The sequence below is a fragment of the Poecile atricapillus genome, chromosome 2 (assembly GCF_030490865.1).
Source record: "Poecile atricapillus isolate bPoeAtr1 chromosome 2, bPoeAtr1.hap1, whole genome shotgun sequence".
Classification (NCBI taxonomy): domain Eukaryota; kingdom Metazoa; phylum Chordata; class Aves; order Passeriformes; family Paridae; genus Poecile; species Poecile atricapillus.
Genome location: NC_081250.1, coordinates 23,452,010 through 23,465,823, shown reverse-complemented (window position 1 = coordinate 23,465,823; position 13,814 = coordinate 23,452,010). Strand labels below are relative to the sequence as shown.

At 37.0% G+C, this 13,814-nt stretch overlaps 1 protein-coding gene across 6 annotated transcripts in view; it reads right to left on the bottom strand.

Moving 5' to 3' along the window:
* AKAP9 (A-kinase anchoring protein 9) overlaps window positions 1–13,814 on the bottom strand; it is a 105,292-nt gene that overhangs the window by 983 nt on the left and 90,495 nt on the right. For 5 of the 6 annotated variants that reach the window (XM_058833681.1, XM_058833682.1, XM_058833684.1 and 2 more), the window contains 13 exons: window positions 13,022–13,210; window positions 12,233–12,377; window positions 11,258–11,477; window positions 10,128–10,278; window positions 8,563–9,231; window positions 6,584–6,783; window positions 5,614–5,722; window positions 4,554–4,739; window positions 3,795–3,989; window positions 3,172–3,404; window positions 2,105–2,190; window positions 1,292–1,412; window positions 324–463 (listed from right to left, as the gene is read on the bottom strand). In XM_058833681.1, coding sequence (XP_058689664.1) covers window positions 324–463; window positions 1,292–1,412; window positions 2,105–2,190; window positions 3,172–3,404; window positions 3,795–3,989; window positions 4,554–4,739; window positions 5,614–5,722; window positions 6,584–6,783; window positions 8,563–9,231; window positions 10,128–10,278; window positions 11,258–11,477; window positions 12,233–12,377; window positions 13,022–13,210 — 2,644 coding nt within the window. The remainder of the gene's footprint in view (window positions 1–323; window positions 464–1,291; window positions 1,413–2,104; window positions 2,191–3,171; window positions 3,405–3,794; window positions 3,990–4,553; window positions 4,740–5,613; window positions 5,723–6,583; window positions 6,784–8,562; window positions 9,232–10,127; window positions 10,279–11,257; window positions 11,478–12,232; window positions 12,378–13,021; window positions 13,211–13,814) is intronic. The other variant, XM_058833683.1, reaches the window with a different exon arrangement.

The following is a 13,814-nucleotide window of genomic DNA, read 5'->3' as shown; positions in this document are numbered from 1 at the left end:
AACAAGATGCCAACTGAATCCTTGCTGCACATTTATTAGAGATCATGGAAGTAAATATCATTATATTGCTAACATTAACAATCTCAAAATCTGTAATGAAAGTGTGCTTGTATCTCTTCAAAGAATTCCACAATCTTCTTTTAAGTGAGCTTTTTGCTACTGCTCAGAAAGAGCAGTGAGAAGAGTTTCAAGAGGAAACTCTTGTTGAAGGCTGAAAACGGATCAAATGGAAGTTGTTTGCTATGTATCTCAGAGAAGCAGCAGCTGCGTGGCAGTGGGCCCTGTGCTGCCCGGAGGTGCTGGGGAGGGTGCCTGAGCCCTACCTGACTGCACGCTGCCGAGCCGCTTCTGCAGCGCCTCCAGACGATTGATGTAATCTGTCAGAGCCCTTTCGGGATCGTAGTTCTGCAGCTGAGGACAGGTGAAGGAGACTGGGTTTAAATCGGCAGGCAGCCCGTGGAACCTAGGGGCAGAACAACACACACCATTCAAAAAGGGAAATTTTGAGTAAAAATATCAGCAACACAGCAAAGTACTGTAGGCAGGGATACCTTATGGCTGCATGACCCTTAGCTTATCCATGTGGTAGACAGCACATCAAGCCCATTTAGCCTCCCTGCCACTTACTGCCCTAGGCAGAGAAACCACTCTTTTGCCCTTGCCTTTTATTTCTACTGCAGAGGATTTGTTGCTGCATTTTTTTGAGACAAGGACTGACCAGCAAATTCCTAGTGAGATTGCAGCAGAATCCATGGTAGATTGAAATCTGGTTTTCTATTAAGAAGCTTGTGTCAACAAGGACACTGCCATCTTTACAGGATTCTGCTTCTTGTCATTACTCTCTGTAAGTGAAAGTCAATAGTGGCTAAAATAGATTAAAGTTTTTTACCATGTAAAATATGGTCATATGGTCATGACAAACAAAGACAATACAAATATGGAAGCGGTTTACATAAAAATGAAATCCAGAAATGGCTAGAATTTGATATTCAGTGAAGACCTGAAGTCACAACTTCATATAAGCTCATCAAAGTATGATGGCACTCATAAAAATACTGCCCTTGATGAAAAATAACTGATGGCACTGGCAGGGGTGTGCGAGCTTTGGCCTCAATCATGTGATGAGTAATCACACACTTGAATGCCTGAGACATAATTTTTTACATATTCTTACAAAAAAGTTGAATCTCACAGCATCAAAGGTTACAAACCTTAGCAGTAAACACTGAGGCTTTCAGTTATTTAAACACTGCCTGAAAGAGAATAGTAATAAAAAAACTCCAAAACGTACTTATGTTGAAAGTTTATAGGTGATCTAGGAGACTCCATGCCTGACCTGGATCTATGGGAATGCCTCTGTTCTCCATAAAGATCCATGCCACCAGAGAATGAATCAGGCCGTAATTCATTACCTAGAAATACAAAATATACAGAACATCAGAAATGCAAAAAGCGGTGTCTTGAAAACTAAAAAAAGTAAGGCCTTTTGCACTTTTCTGGGAATCTCAGATATGAGTTTTCTGTTTGCATTTCACAAAAATGGCATTTAACAAGTGTAGACCGCTTTAAGACTCAGGGAAAAGCAGAAGTGAAATCCTGGCCTCACTGAGGAAACTCAGTGAGGAAACTCTCACAGACTGAGCAAAGGTTTTAGTGCAGACCTAAATAGCCAGTAAATAATAATGAGGCTTCTGATTCTCCTTGGACTCCTACAAAACAGCAAACAGAAAACTTATTTCCCAGACTTCAAGCTGTAACAAAAGAATGACAAGCTTTTGTTCTAAGAAAAAGACCTCGATGCAGATCGCCTACAAAACTCCAATGGCACAGCTAAAAGTGCTTTCATGAATATGCTCCATAGGGAAACCTTCCATATTTTTTTTAATCCCACCCACAATGGAGCACAAAAGCCCTGAAAACAAATAGGTTAGTGTCTGTGCTGAGCAAGAGAACTGAGGTTAATCCAAACAATTATAGCAAAAGAAAGAGGGAACAGCCCCCATTCATTCCAAATGAGGATAATACAAATTAAAACCCATCTCCATTAAGCAGCGGTGTGACTTGTGGATACCATTTTTTCAGTCATTACTGGACTATGACTTACCTGTGTTCTGGCTAAAGATATCCCTATTGATAGTCAGAATACCAGAACCTGTAACTCTGTGCCATCGACGAACCAGGAACTTCATTCTGCATTTCAAATTAAAACAAAAACAGAAACAAAAAACAAACAGCTTCAGGATAAATGAATAGTCTGATAAAAGTAATCTGATTCTTGTATTCTAGAAAGTATAAAAATTTCTTGACCAGCAAGCAAAATTAACAGACGTCTAAAACCTGAGTATCAAATACAAAACATCCTTTTACATATCCCTAAGGAAGACCATCTTCTGTCCAAACCTGCATTTAGCTTCACCTGTGCAATTCCAGAGGTGCTGTATAGGTCCAAGTGGACAGTAAATGGCTCAAGCACCTAAGCTACAGCACACCAGCATTTTAAAATCACACTAAATATATTTTTTGCTCTGTTGCAACCCCAAAACTGCAACTGCAAAGCACTATGAGTAAAATTCTCACAACAGGTACTCAATATTTCCTTGAATTTATACGACACACAAAGCTCAGAATAATAGCAAGCAGAAGTGCTTGGGGGTTCAAACCTTTGTGAAGAAGGTTTGTTAGCAACATGGCAGTACTATGCAGTAACAAACTTTACTTTTTTCTTCCTCACCAATTCCTGCTCATCCTTAGTCTTGTGAAATTCAAAGGATTACCTAGATACAGAAAATTCCTAAATCTATATTATACTTACATGTAAGATTTTAATCTTTAAAGGAAATTAAGTTGCAGAAAAAACCCTTTGTAAATAAGTGCAATACTTAGAATTGCTCATAATGTTTTTTAATAATATGACTTTACCCAGTGCATTCTATCTGTGATTATCAGATAATGAGCCCTTTTCAACTACCATCAGACTGCTTATTCCTATTACCGAATTTACCTACACTATGCTCACCTTGTCAGCCTACAAGTATCTACTATATTCATGACTACCAAAAATATACCATTTAAACAGGATGGAATATGACAATGTCTAGATTTCACCAGAGAGCTAGAAAAGTATATATTAAACAGCACAGTCTATTTGAAATGTAACTTCCTCCGAGTTACCTTGAAATTGCAATGGACACTCTGACTGCAGAGCGAAATCGTGTAAAACCCTTTGAATGATGTGTGATGATTTCAAGGTCTGTGTAGGAAGGCTGTCCCCCCATCCGTGCAATGAGGGCCAGTGTGGCTTCTTCACACTCCTGGAATCCTCCTAGTAACAGCAGCAAATATTTTTTCTGATATATGAGAGCCTTCCGAAAGCTCTCTGCTCGTAGGTATTTGCCATAAACTCTCTGCAACAAGAGAAAAAGACAAAAAGCCCTGTAAACTCCAAGAATCACAAAAGACTTTTGACATCGTTACTTCTATAGCATTTCTGTGATTATTCATTTCTCAGTACCATGGAGAAGACTGTGCTGCTGCTCACACTTGTTGAGTAATTTAATATATTGAGGATCATCTAAACAGCAAAAAATAGGGCACACACAAAAGGACAACATAGGTGTTTACAATGTCATTCTTCAAGAGAAAAAAAATAGTCAGGTACCTGAGGATGAAAATTTTAAACTGAATCAATCTCTTTTTACTCAGAATAAAGCAGAGTGAACACAATGAAAAATAAGCCCAAATCAAAATTTTAAAAGCAGCTGTAGTTAGCATGTGGGGAAAAAAAATCTTCTTACCCTTAAAACAGCATTTTCAGTATCTGATCCCAGTTCTCTGAGGAAAGCCTCGCTCCTGAGCTCTGCTCTCAGCTTGGAGAGTTCTGCATTGGCTTGTTTCAAAGATTTCTGCAGCGACAGCCTTTCTCTGTTCCAAATTTCCTTCTCAGATGCATCAATATCAATATTAACTCCATCTGATGAGTGCCTAGAAGACTGAAGACAAAGGAAACTGAATTTGAATGACACAATTTGGAAAATCTTAGGCCATGTCATTCTAGTCACTGGTTTGGTGGAGAGTTCATAAAATTAATGAGAAAAACTTCAGGGGTTGGGTCTGAGGCTGCCCTTGTGCTCTGACACCTCAAAAACAGTCATTTTAGGAGCCCAATCAATGTTCCAGAAAAATAAAAAAAAAATAAATAAAATAATAAAACAAAAAAGTCCCCTCCACTGGATCATTATTAGCATCATGATCTTGAAGGCTATATGGATCTGCTTATCATAGTGATGAGACAGAGATAAAATGAAAGGCACAAAGCATTTAAACAGAAAGAGCAGTTAACAAAAAGAAGCTGGGTAAAATCATGAAGTTTTACACTTAATAGGGTGAGTTGAGACATATTGACCACTGAACAAAAATAACTCACACCCATTTACTCTGTAGAGGGAAGCCAAGAAAGACAGACAGCTTGATCACTCTCAACTGGGTGACTAAGACAAGAAATTACGCTTTTATGTCTTTGTTTATAACTCGTTAGATCAGCACCAAGGACATACATAGTCTGCAGAAGGTTGTCTGTGCTGGTATCTTCTCAGTTCTTCCTCCAGTTTCATAACAGCATTCCTCAAATTATTCTTCTCTTCACTCAGTCTGCTGACAAAGCCTGTCAGCTCAGCATTTTGCCTCAGCAGCCTCTCAGTGAGTGAGCTGGATGGAGTCCCTGGAGGCAGCACCAGCTTCAGCTACAAGGAAGAAAGAAAACCAAACTCAACTTCTATTAGATCCAAGCAGCCAATTTGAAAATAACTGGTTTACAGTGAAAAACTTCCATAGATAATGACAATAGCTTTCTATCAGCTTGTACAAAAAAACCAACTTCAGTGTACATGTAAACTACAGATTATTGTGACTTTCTTGTCTATACTGACCCTGTACATTACAACAAAGTATTTTCATACAAGCTCAATTGTACCAGCTGTAACAATTTGCAGTTTTCTACTATGTTGATGTTTATCTAACTTAGAGGAAAAGAAAAGCCTCAAAGTTTTTTTAAACTTACATTGAAAATCCTTGCTTAAAATACAGGTAAGGACTAAATCAAGCTCACTTAAAAATCAAATATTGCAGAATTCTTTGCAACCTCAGATTACCTCATTTCATCTTTTTTTTTACACAGGTACACACTACTCACTCTTCTGTGGCCTTTCCTTTGGTAAATACAGGGCAGTTTAAGCAAATGTGTTGTGTCAACAGAACACAGTAAATACTAAATGTTGATTTTAATATCAGGTAGTACTGAGAAAAGTTTCCTCAGTTACAGGATTACTGCTGAAAGGAAAATATATTTTCTTAAAGAAAAAGCCACAAGATGCAGAAATTTAAAATGAAACTGGAAAAGTTTTGATTTGAAAGTTGAAAAATCACTTTTAAAGTATTAAAAATTGAAAAAAAAATAAAAGGAAAGGGGTTTTTACACTTTACAAACTCCAGTCAGAACACTCACTGGAATTTTCCTCTATAAAGACCTGAATAAGTACAGGCTTACAAACTCCTTCCAGTTTCTGCTCACATCTCTTCATCTTAAGTCCCCCATCAAAGTTACAGCATGACTCTCACCTCTTCCAGACTGGAAAATCCAGGCAGTATTTTCAGTTCTGAGATAACTTCTTCAATAGCATTTTGTACTGCAATGAAGTCTTGATCATCTGCTGTTTCAAACTGCAGTCTGAAACAAAAGGGACCATTTCATCATCTCTGACACCACGAGGCAGATGAACAGGACTTTCCATGGATTCCTATGCACTGCATCTACAGTCACTTCAGCAGTTACTGGAGACAGGACAACATTTTCAAGACTGCTAACTGACTTTAAACAAAATTGTCTTAATTAAAAAAAAAGTGTACAGAACAGTTTCCACTCATTTGTAGAGAGGTATATTCTACATGAAGCACATTTAAAATAGTGGCTCTGCTTCCCACAAATCTGTAGAATCTGTGTGATCAAAATCCTAGGGTATTTCCCAGACATACTGCATTCTGCTTTGCCCAAATGTTTAAGAAAGAATGTTTAATATTAAATGACCATCACAGCAAAATAAAAAAGATTCAAACCTCCCATGGACCAAGTACCATGATACTTTTTAATCTTATGGAGATAATAACTTTCCGAAAATAAGAATCAAGATCAGTTTCACTTGACCACAATTTTTTCCCCCAAGGAGGATGATTCAGAACAATAATCCCTATATTCATCCCCTTATACATGAAACATAATTTTTAATTACTATTTCAAATTCATCTACCTACACCATACCCAGATAAACCTTATCACTTTTCAGAGAAAAAAAAATACAATTTTGCTCTTCCTTAAAAAGGAGCCTATTAAAATATATAGGATTTACAGCAGCACTTGATACTCTGTGATCCTGTCTTCCATCAGTATATTTCAAGTAACAGCATACACAATTAAACTAACAATCCCAAACTCAATTAAATCCTGCAGTCTGTGAATTATGATTCAAACCAAGTAATATATTAGCTTGCTGGCTGCTATTTACAAAGCCATATGGCTGAAGACTGGTCTAACCTGCTAGCAGCTTTGCGAGCCAACTGCTTCAGCTTTGGAGATGCACTTTGCAGCTTTTGTCTGACTTTCTCCAGGATTCCAGTAGCAGCAGAGAGATCTCCTGTCAGTGTGTGGTAAGTCAACTCACTTGTCTCAGCTCCCTCCATTTTTTGCTGGAGAACCCAATTTCTTGTCCTGTCATTGGGTGTATCCCAAGTAGTCTGGAAAGAAATATGTATTTTTTTTTAATATATATATATCTAAATATATATCTAAATATATATCTATATATATCTATATCTGTATCTCTATATATATATATCTCTCTACAGAATGTATGTGATGTGTGTGATCCAGTGCTGTAAAATGAAAACATATGATTCTGAAACATACTCAGAAATTGAAGAACAGATTATTCTCTGACAGAGAAAGAAGTTTAGTGTGACTACAACAGTGCTGTAATGTAGCATTAAACTATCATTCACGAAAGGTCTAGTGTCTTTCTGGACTAGAGATCTAGCAATCATGGAGCTACAGTGTGAATCCAGTCAAAAAAACCATCAGGATGTCACCAAGCCTTTCTCTTTCTTCCATCAGCAGCTCTTTTACCAGTTGTGGAAGGAATTTGGGCAACTGGGCCTATGTGTTTTGGTAACCAATTTATAGTCAAGAGAACAGGGGCTGAAAGAGGCCACCATGGTCATGGAGATCAGTCCAGACGCAGGCAATCACACCAGTGATGCTACCACAAGTAAAACAATGCACTGAAGAGGTGTTCCTAGGTAACACCTCCCAACACTGCCATGGAAGAACTGTTATCCCTCACTAAGAAACCTGAGCCCATGGCTCTGCCTTTGGCTGTTTGCCCTACAGTGTGGTACCAAAGAAAAAAGTCAGAGTGTTGCAAACGTCACAGGAGACAGCAGGAGATTCATTATTTGAATTTCCAGGTAAATCCTGGAAAGCAGATCAGACTATCTGCTGATGAGGAAGGGAAAAAACCCCAACAGCTGCTCCCATCCTGATCCAAGGGAAGACTCTTTGCTGACCACAGTGCTGGCAGTTCCCTCTGTGCAGAAGAACAAGGTGCACAAACTGAGCGTGGCAGGAACACTGCTGCTGTCACAGTTATCAATACACTCAACTTCCTGCCTCTGGCTGGGGGTAGTTTCAATGCTTCAGAAGATAAAAACCAGTAGCCAAATTAGATGAAAAGAAAATTTCCTTCCTGGCTCCACATACAAATAACTGGTAAAAAGAATGACATCAGGATGGGCAAAAATGAGGTCAGCAAAGAGGCAAGCAAGTCTCCCATCAATCCTCTATGCGACTATCCACAAATCACTCACCCAGCAACACTTACCTTTTACAGACAAGTTTCTAAAAAAGTTCTAAAAGTAATTAAAAAAAAAAACTTAAAAACTTTCCTGAACTTTTATGACAGTGAAAAATTTACAGGCAACACTTCCATTCATCTAAAAATTAGGATAATTCTTAAATTGATTTTTCACCTTGATTTCATTCTTCTATTTTGTTTGCTAACATATACATATTCACGCTTACTCATTTATTTACTGAAGCTGTTGGAAGATCACTTACAATGTTTCGAAGACCCCTTGCAGTTTACGAACTAAAGATTAAGGGCAGTGACCTGGGGTATTCCTGAGTAGGAATATCTCATTCCTGCAACTGGTTGCAAGTAATGTTCTTCTCCTGTACTGAGATGAAGATGCATTTCTCCTGCTTGTGCTCCTCCTACTTCTACACTTCTGTGCTCCTCCTTATATACTTCTATAACTCCACTCTCAGGAAGAAGCATGTGAATAGTTTTAGGAAGCAGACTGGAATGCTTTCCCTTTTCCATTCTCTGTTGTTCATGTTCTGTAATCTGCAGGCTATTTTATAGATTGAGTCAAGGCACAGTGACAAATAATTGAGCAAAAGAATTAAAGCTAAATTGCTTATTTCAATATTACACATTACTTTCAGTCCCACTGTACCTCATTTGGATTGTGGCTTGGTGTCCTTTCGGCTTCCTTTCTTCCTTCATCCTCCTGCTCTTTTTTCTGTAGATCTTGGATTATTTCCTGCAACTTCTTTGTTTCATTCCCTAATTTATGAACTTCTTGCTTCTTTTCTCCAAGTTGCCACTGAAGGTCTTCTACTTTGGACTCCAGTTCATGGAGTTTCTTCTGTACTATTATGTTAGCATCTTGTTCTGCTTGTAATGCTTGCCTCTGGATCTGCCTTTCTTTTTCCATTTGCTGTCTCACTTGCACAGATTCCAGTTTATATTTCTCCATCTCACTTACTAACTCCACTATACGGTCATGCTTTTCATCCATTTGCTTCTGTAGCTCTTTAAGCAATTCCTCAGATGGATTATGTGCTCCAGCTTGCCCCTTATCTTCAGCACTTTGAAGCTGAGCACACAGCTCTTTTTCCCTTTCTAGGGCACTGCTTATTTCGAGAGCTCGAACCTTCTCTGATTCAAGAAGCACCTGCAACTCAGAATTACGGCCTCGCTCACGTGACAGCTGGGCAGCACTGAGTGCTTCCTGGGATTCAATTTTCTGTTGCAGATCACTTGACAGCTGCTTCTCTTGTTCCAGAAGTTTACTTAACTCTAAGTTCTTTAGTTTTTGATCTTCAAGAGAAAATTTTAAGTCCTTTCAAAAGAAAACATAAGAGTTGATCAAAGCCATTTGTGTATACTTTCCATTATCTTCTGCAAATTGCAAATATGCTACCTCTACACATGCTGCTTTTAACAGGTTTTGCTATTCACAAGTAATGTGACAATACTCTGAATGCTGCAGTTATATCTGATACTAAAATACATTACAGATGTCTTTATTTTAAAATCAGATTATTTCATAAAAGAATCTTTTTAACACATTCTTTATAGTGAGATACAAACAACTGTAGTTCTGAAGTTGAAGACAGCCAGCTGCTTTTACTTTCTAATACTGTGGAAATGATTTTTCAACTTTGGATTTCAAGATATAAATAAATCTATGCTGTTGAAATTATTGCTTTTTTGTCTTGTACCAGGATACATGCTCTCACCTTCACTATAACAAATACTGCAGAGGTACCAGGGAACATATTAAGGAAATATTTTCTCCTAAAGTAAACTCCCTAATTTGATTTTCATGAGGTGAAACTGCAGACTTTTTAAATGGCGACAAACAATACGGCTCCTTAAATCATATTCTTAAATACTACATTTTATGAGTTAGGCTGTGGTGGGGGCTGGGTGTAGCCGTATCAGCAGTGTCCTGTCCCCTTGAATAACTGAGAGCCATTACAGAATCTTTTAATCTTGGGTGTGAAAAACACAGTAAAATTCCTATTGATTTAAATGGAATGTGCACCAGGCCTTTTTCATACTTTGCCACACAGCTTCTATACATTTTTCTTCAGCTCTAGATGATATAATACTACAGCTGAATACAGAACATGAAGCATTTACTGGACAAAAATATAAGCTGAGATGAAATGTTAATCAAAAGAATATTTTCATGCCCCTTGATGTTCCAGGCTATTTGGGATTATGGAATACCTCAAGCTCTTCTCTTCCTCTTTCTTCACTGCGTTCTATTTTAGCTTTTTCTTTTTCCAAAGCCCATTGTAGCTCTCTTGATTTTTTCTGTTCATTGGCCATTGTATCCTTAAGAATATCTAGCTCAGCTGCTTTTTCTTTAACTTCAGTCCTAAAAGAGAAATGGGCAAACTTCACATTAGGCAAGGGGTCTAATTCTATCATGATACAATCAGTTACTTGGTATTTATTCCATCCTGTGCACTGAAAACACTGCTAGTCTAGTAGAGTAACAGCAAAAAGTATATTTAGAAAGACAAGACTAACTCAAACCCCTAAGAATTGCATAGCTCAAGAACTACAAAAAGTGTGTTCCTGCACATGGGTAACATCCTGCTACCTTTGTAGCTGCCACTTGTGGGGGCTCAGAGGCAGTTAGTGTTCAACCTACTCCAGTCATGGGCCCAAATCTTAAAGAATGCCATGGAAGTGCATCTTGCTGCCATGTTTGTCAAGGGAAAAAACTATACTGGGGGAAAAGGAAAAATCTATGACCTGAATTTTCATTTTTTTGCAAATCAATTTTGCATGTTTGCAAAAGAAACTTGCTTCTGATGGTCTGTAAAGGGTATAAAGTAATCTTTAAAATAATCCCTATTTAAACTCCAGTTTAATTTGTTATCTCTGAGCAGAACTTTAAGATACTGCTCATGGGTGCATCTCTCTGGTTCAGGCATAAATAATAATGGCTTTCCTAAGTGCCAAATCTGTGGCTTCTACTGTCAACCATGTCAAAGCAACATTTAAGAATATTTCATATGGATGTACTTGCAAAGTCATCTTAACTTTGCAATTTTTTTCTCCATGCTCCTGGAAATTAAAAACCTTTAATAAATTTTGTCTATTTATTAGCTTGTATATAGTAGTCTAATGTGACAAAGTTTAAAAGGAACTTGATAATTAATAAAGTATTAAATCAAATTATGACTTGAAACCTATTTTTTGTCAAATGTAAAAGTCTATTTTTGTCATAAATACAGAGAAGCAATTACACTACATGAGATCAAATCTCTTAATAAAATCAGTATTATGATTTGAGATTAGGAAAGATAATCTTCATAGTCAACATAGCTTGGAACTGAAAGCCACACCTGATGGTTTCTAGGTCCTTGAAGTGCTTGTGCTGTGCTTTAAGGGTTGCTTCAAGCTCTAGTTTGGCTTGTGCAAGTTCATTCTTCAGCTCTGCACCCATCATCCTCTCTGAATTCAGCTGCTCCTGAAGCTCCGCCGCTCGGTCCTTCACACTCCGGAGCTCCACTTGCATCTCCAAAATTTGCAACTGCTTCTGCTGCATATTATACTCCAGCATTTCTAATGAGAGCACCATTAATATGGAAATTACTTCATAAGAAAACATTGTGTTTGGTTAAAGCTCCTCCTAGCCAGAGCATGACCATAAGGCTATTATTAAGAGTGATATTTTAAAATTATAGATTCTTTCGGTAGCACAAGAAAAGCAAACTCATGACTTCTATACTTTCATACTTTCAAGAAATCACTTCAACTTCTTTATTTCTTAAAGGCTATAAGACGTGCTATAGTATAGCTATAACTATATCAATATGCATCATCTACATAATGATTAACTCATTAGTTATTTTACATATGCATATTTGCGACCTAATTTTTGCAACTAAACACTGACAGTGAGCTTGACTTAATTTTAAAGTATACCTGTTCTCTGAACCTTTTGTTCTTCATTCTAATTGCTTCTTAGTTTCTGTATTATGACTGACTATCCAACTTAGATAATTTCAAAGCTGCTGAACCTAAACAGTGAAGCATATACATGGAAAACAGCCTTAAAATTCAAGCTCGATTTTTATAGAAATTGAACATAACTTTGCATCACTCTCAGTCTGACGCAAGTCATAAGGACAGGGATTATATCTTAATTTTTGCAGAAGTAGTCAAATAAGATTGAAGAAGATGAAATATATATGCATGTTTAGAACACACATATCAAAATCAGAGACCCAAGAAAGTCACTATTTTTGTCACTTACAACATTATAAGCACTGCCTTGAAAGCATTTAGAAACAGACATATATTACCACGGAAGTCACCTTGGTTTTTTGAATCAGTCTCTTGTTCTCTCTTTGGGTTACTTTTCTTACTGTTCATCTGAGCACGTAATACTTGAATCTCCATCAGCAAACTTCTTCTGTCTGCATTCTGAAGACAGTCCATTGCTGCTCTCTGGTTAGTAGCCTATTGGCGTTAATAACATTTCAAAGTAAAATTCCAGATGTTATGAGACTATCTGTGGTGCTGGACATCACATTTATCTATGTATTCATAGTGCATATATAGTCAAAACATTTTCAGTTAAGTCAGTATTACAATATTTGGCAGAAATGCTTGCTATTTTTTTATTTCTCTACTAGGTATCAAAATTACAGACTGAAAAGATCTATCACTTTTCTGGCAAACTGCAATTTTCTCACTAAACCTTCCATGTTCCAGAGGAGATAACTGACTTCCGTCTGTCCCATAGCAACCTTATCACTTTCTCTTCCTGCAAATTATTTTGTATAAACAAGCTACCTTTTTTCTTAAACAGTGTAACATAATTCTAATTAATTTAATGACATCAAGCTCAGGACAATTGTGTTTAATTCAAATTGATCTCTGAAGGCTATATATATTCTAAAACTTGTGCAGCCAAAAGTTTCTTTCCCATTCCACATAATTTTGTCTTTTAAAAGACACCAGTTCTTTCTGCAAGTCTGACTTTGTTTTCATCCTTAGACTGTCAAAAGTACTATTAATACATATACTTGTAATGGATTTATAATTGTAAAATTAAAATCTAATGTAGACAAACACTTTGACTACAATATGGTTTATATTACCTGCTCTTGTAGTCTGCGCTCTAACTGATTCATCAACATCACTGCATCTCTTGTGCCCATTTCTGCAAGTTCAGTTTGAAATGCAGCAAGGAGAACATTTTGTTCCCTCACAAAAAGCTGCTGAATGGCATGCAGAAGTTCTCCTCGCCAGTCTGAGACACCTTCAGCAGATTCAGTACTTGCACAGATCTGCAGTGGTATAAAAACAATTTAAAGAGACATATTGAAAGATTACATCATTATAATTCTATGTAAAGTGTGTCTTCAGTGGAATATTTAGCTTTTCTTAATAACTTTGTAAATTTCATCTATCCCAACGGATGCATTTACTGTACACATTACAAATTACTGTACACATTACAAATTTTTCTGCATCCGCAAACGCTAAACTTTAAGCTTTGCTTTAGATGGAGGCAATTTAGCTTTTTGTAACTGAAAACTTACCACTGTGTAGTTACTAGTGAGGTTACTATATCACATTATTCTTTTAATTTTTCATATATTACATGTCTCTCCCTAGGTTCTCACAGAGCTATGTGGTAGTGTGCAGATATTGTGTATGGAAAAGATTTAATTTTAAATGACACAAAGTTCATGTGCCCACTTCGCATGCTAAAGGAAATGCTGAAGGAATAGAAACTACCTGCATATATATTAGACCAAGAGTCTAACTGGGGTAATTTGACAAGCAAAAGTTTTAAAAGGATTACTGATAAATAAGCCAATAAATAACAGCATTAAAAATTCCATTTAAACTGCTACTGGAACATGATTCAAAATAGAATTCTTCTTA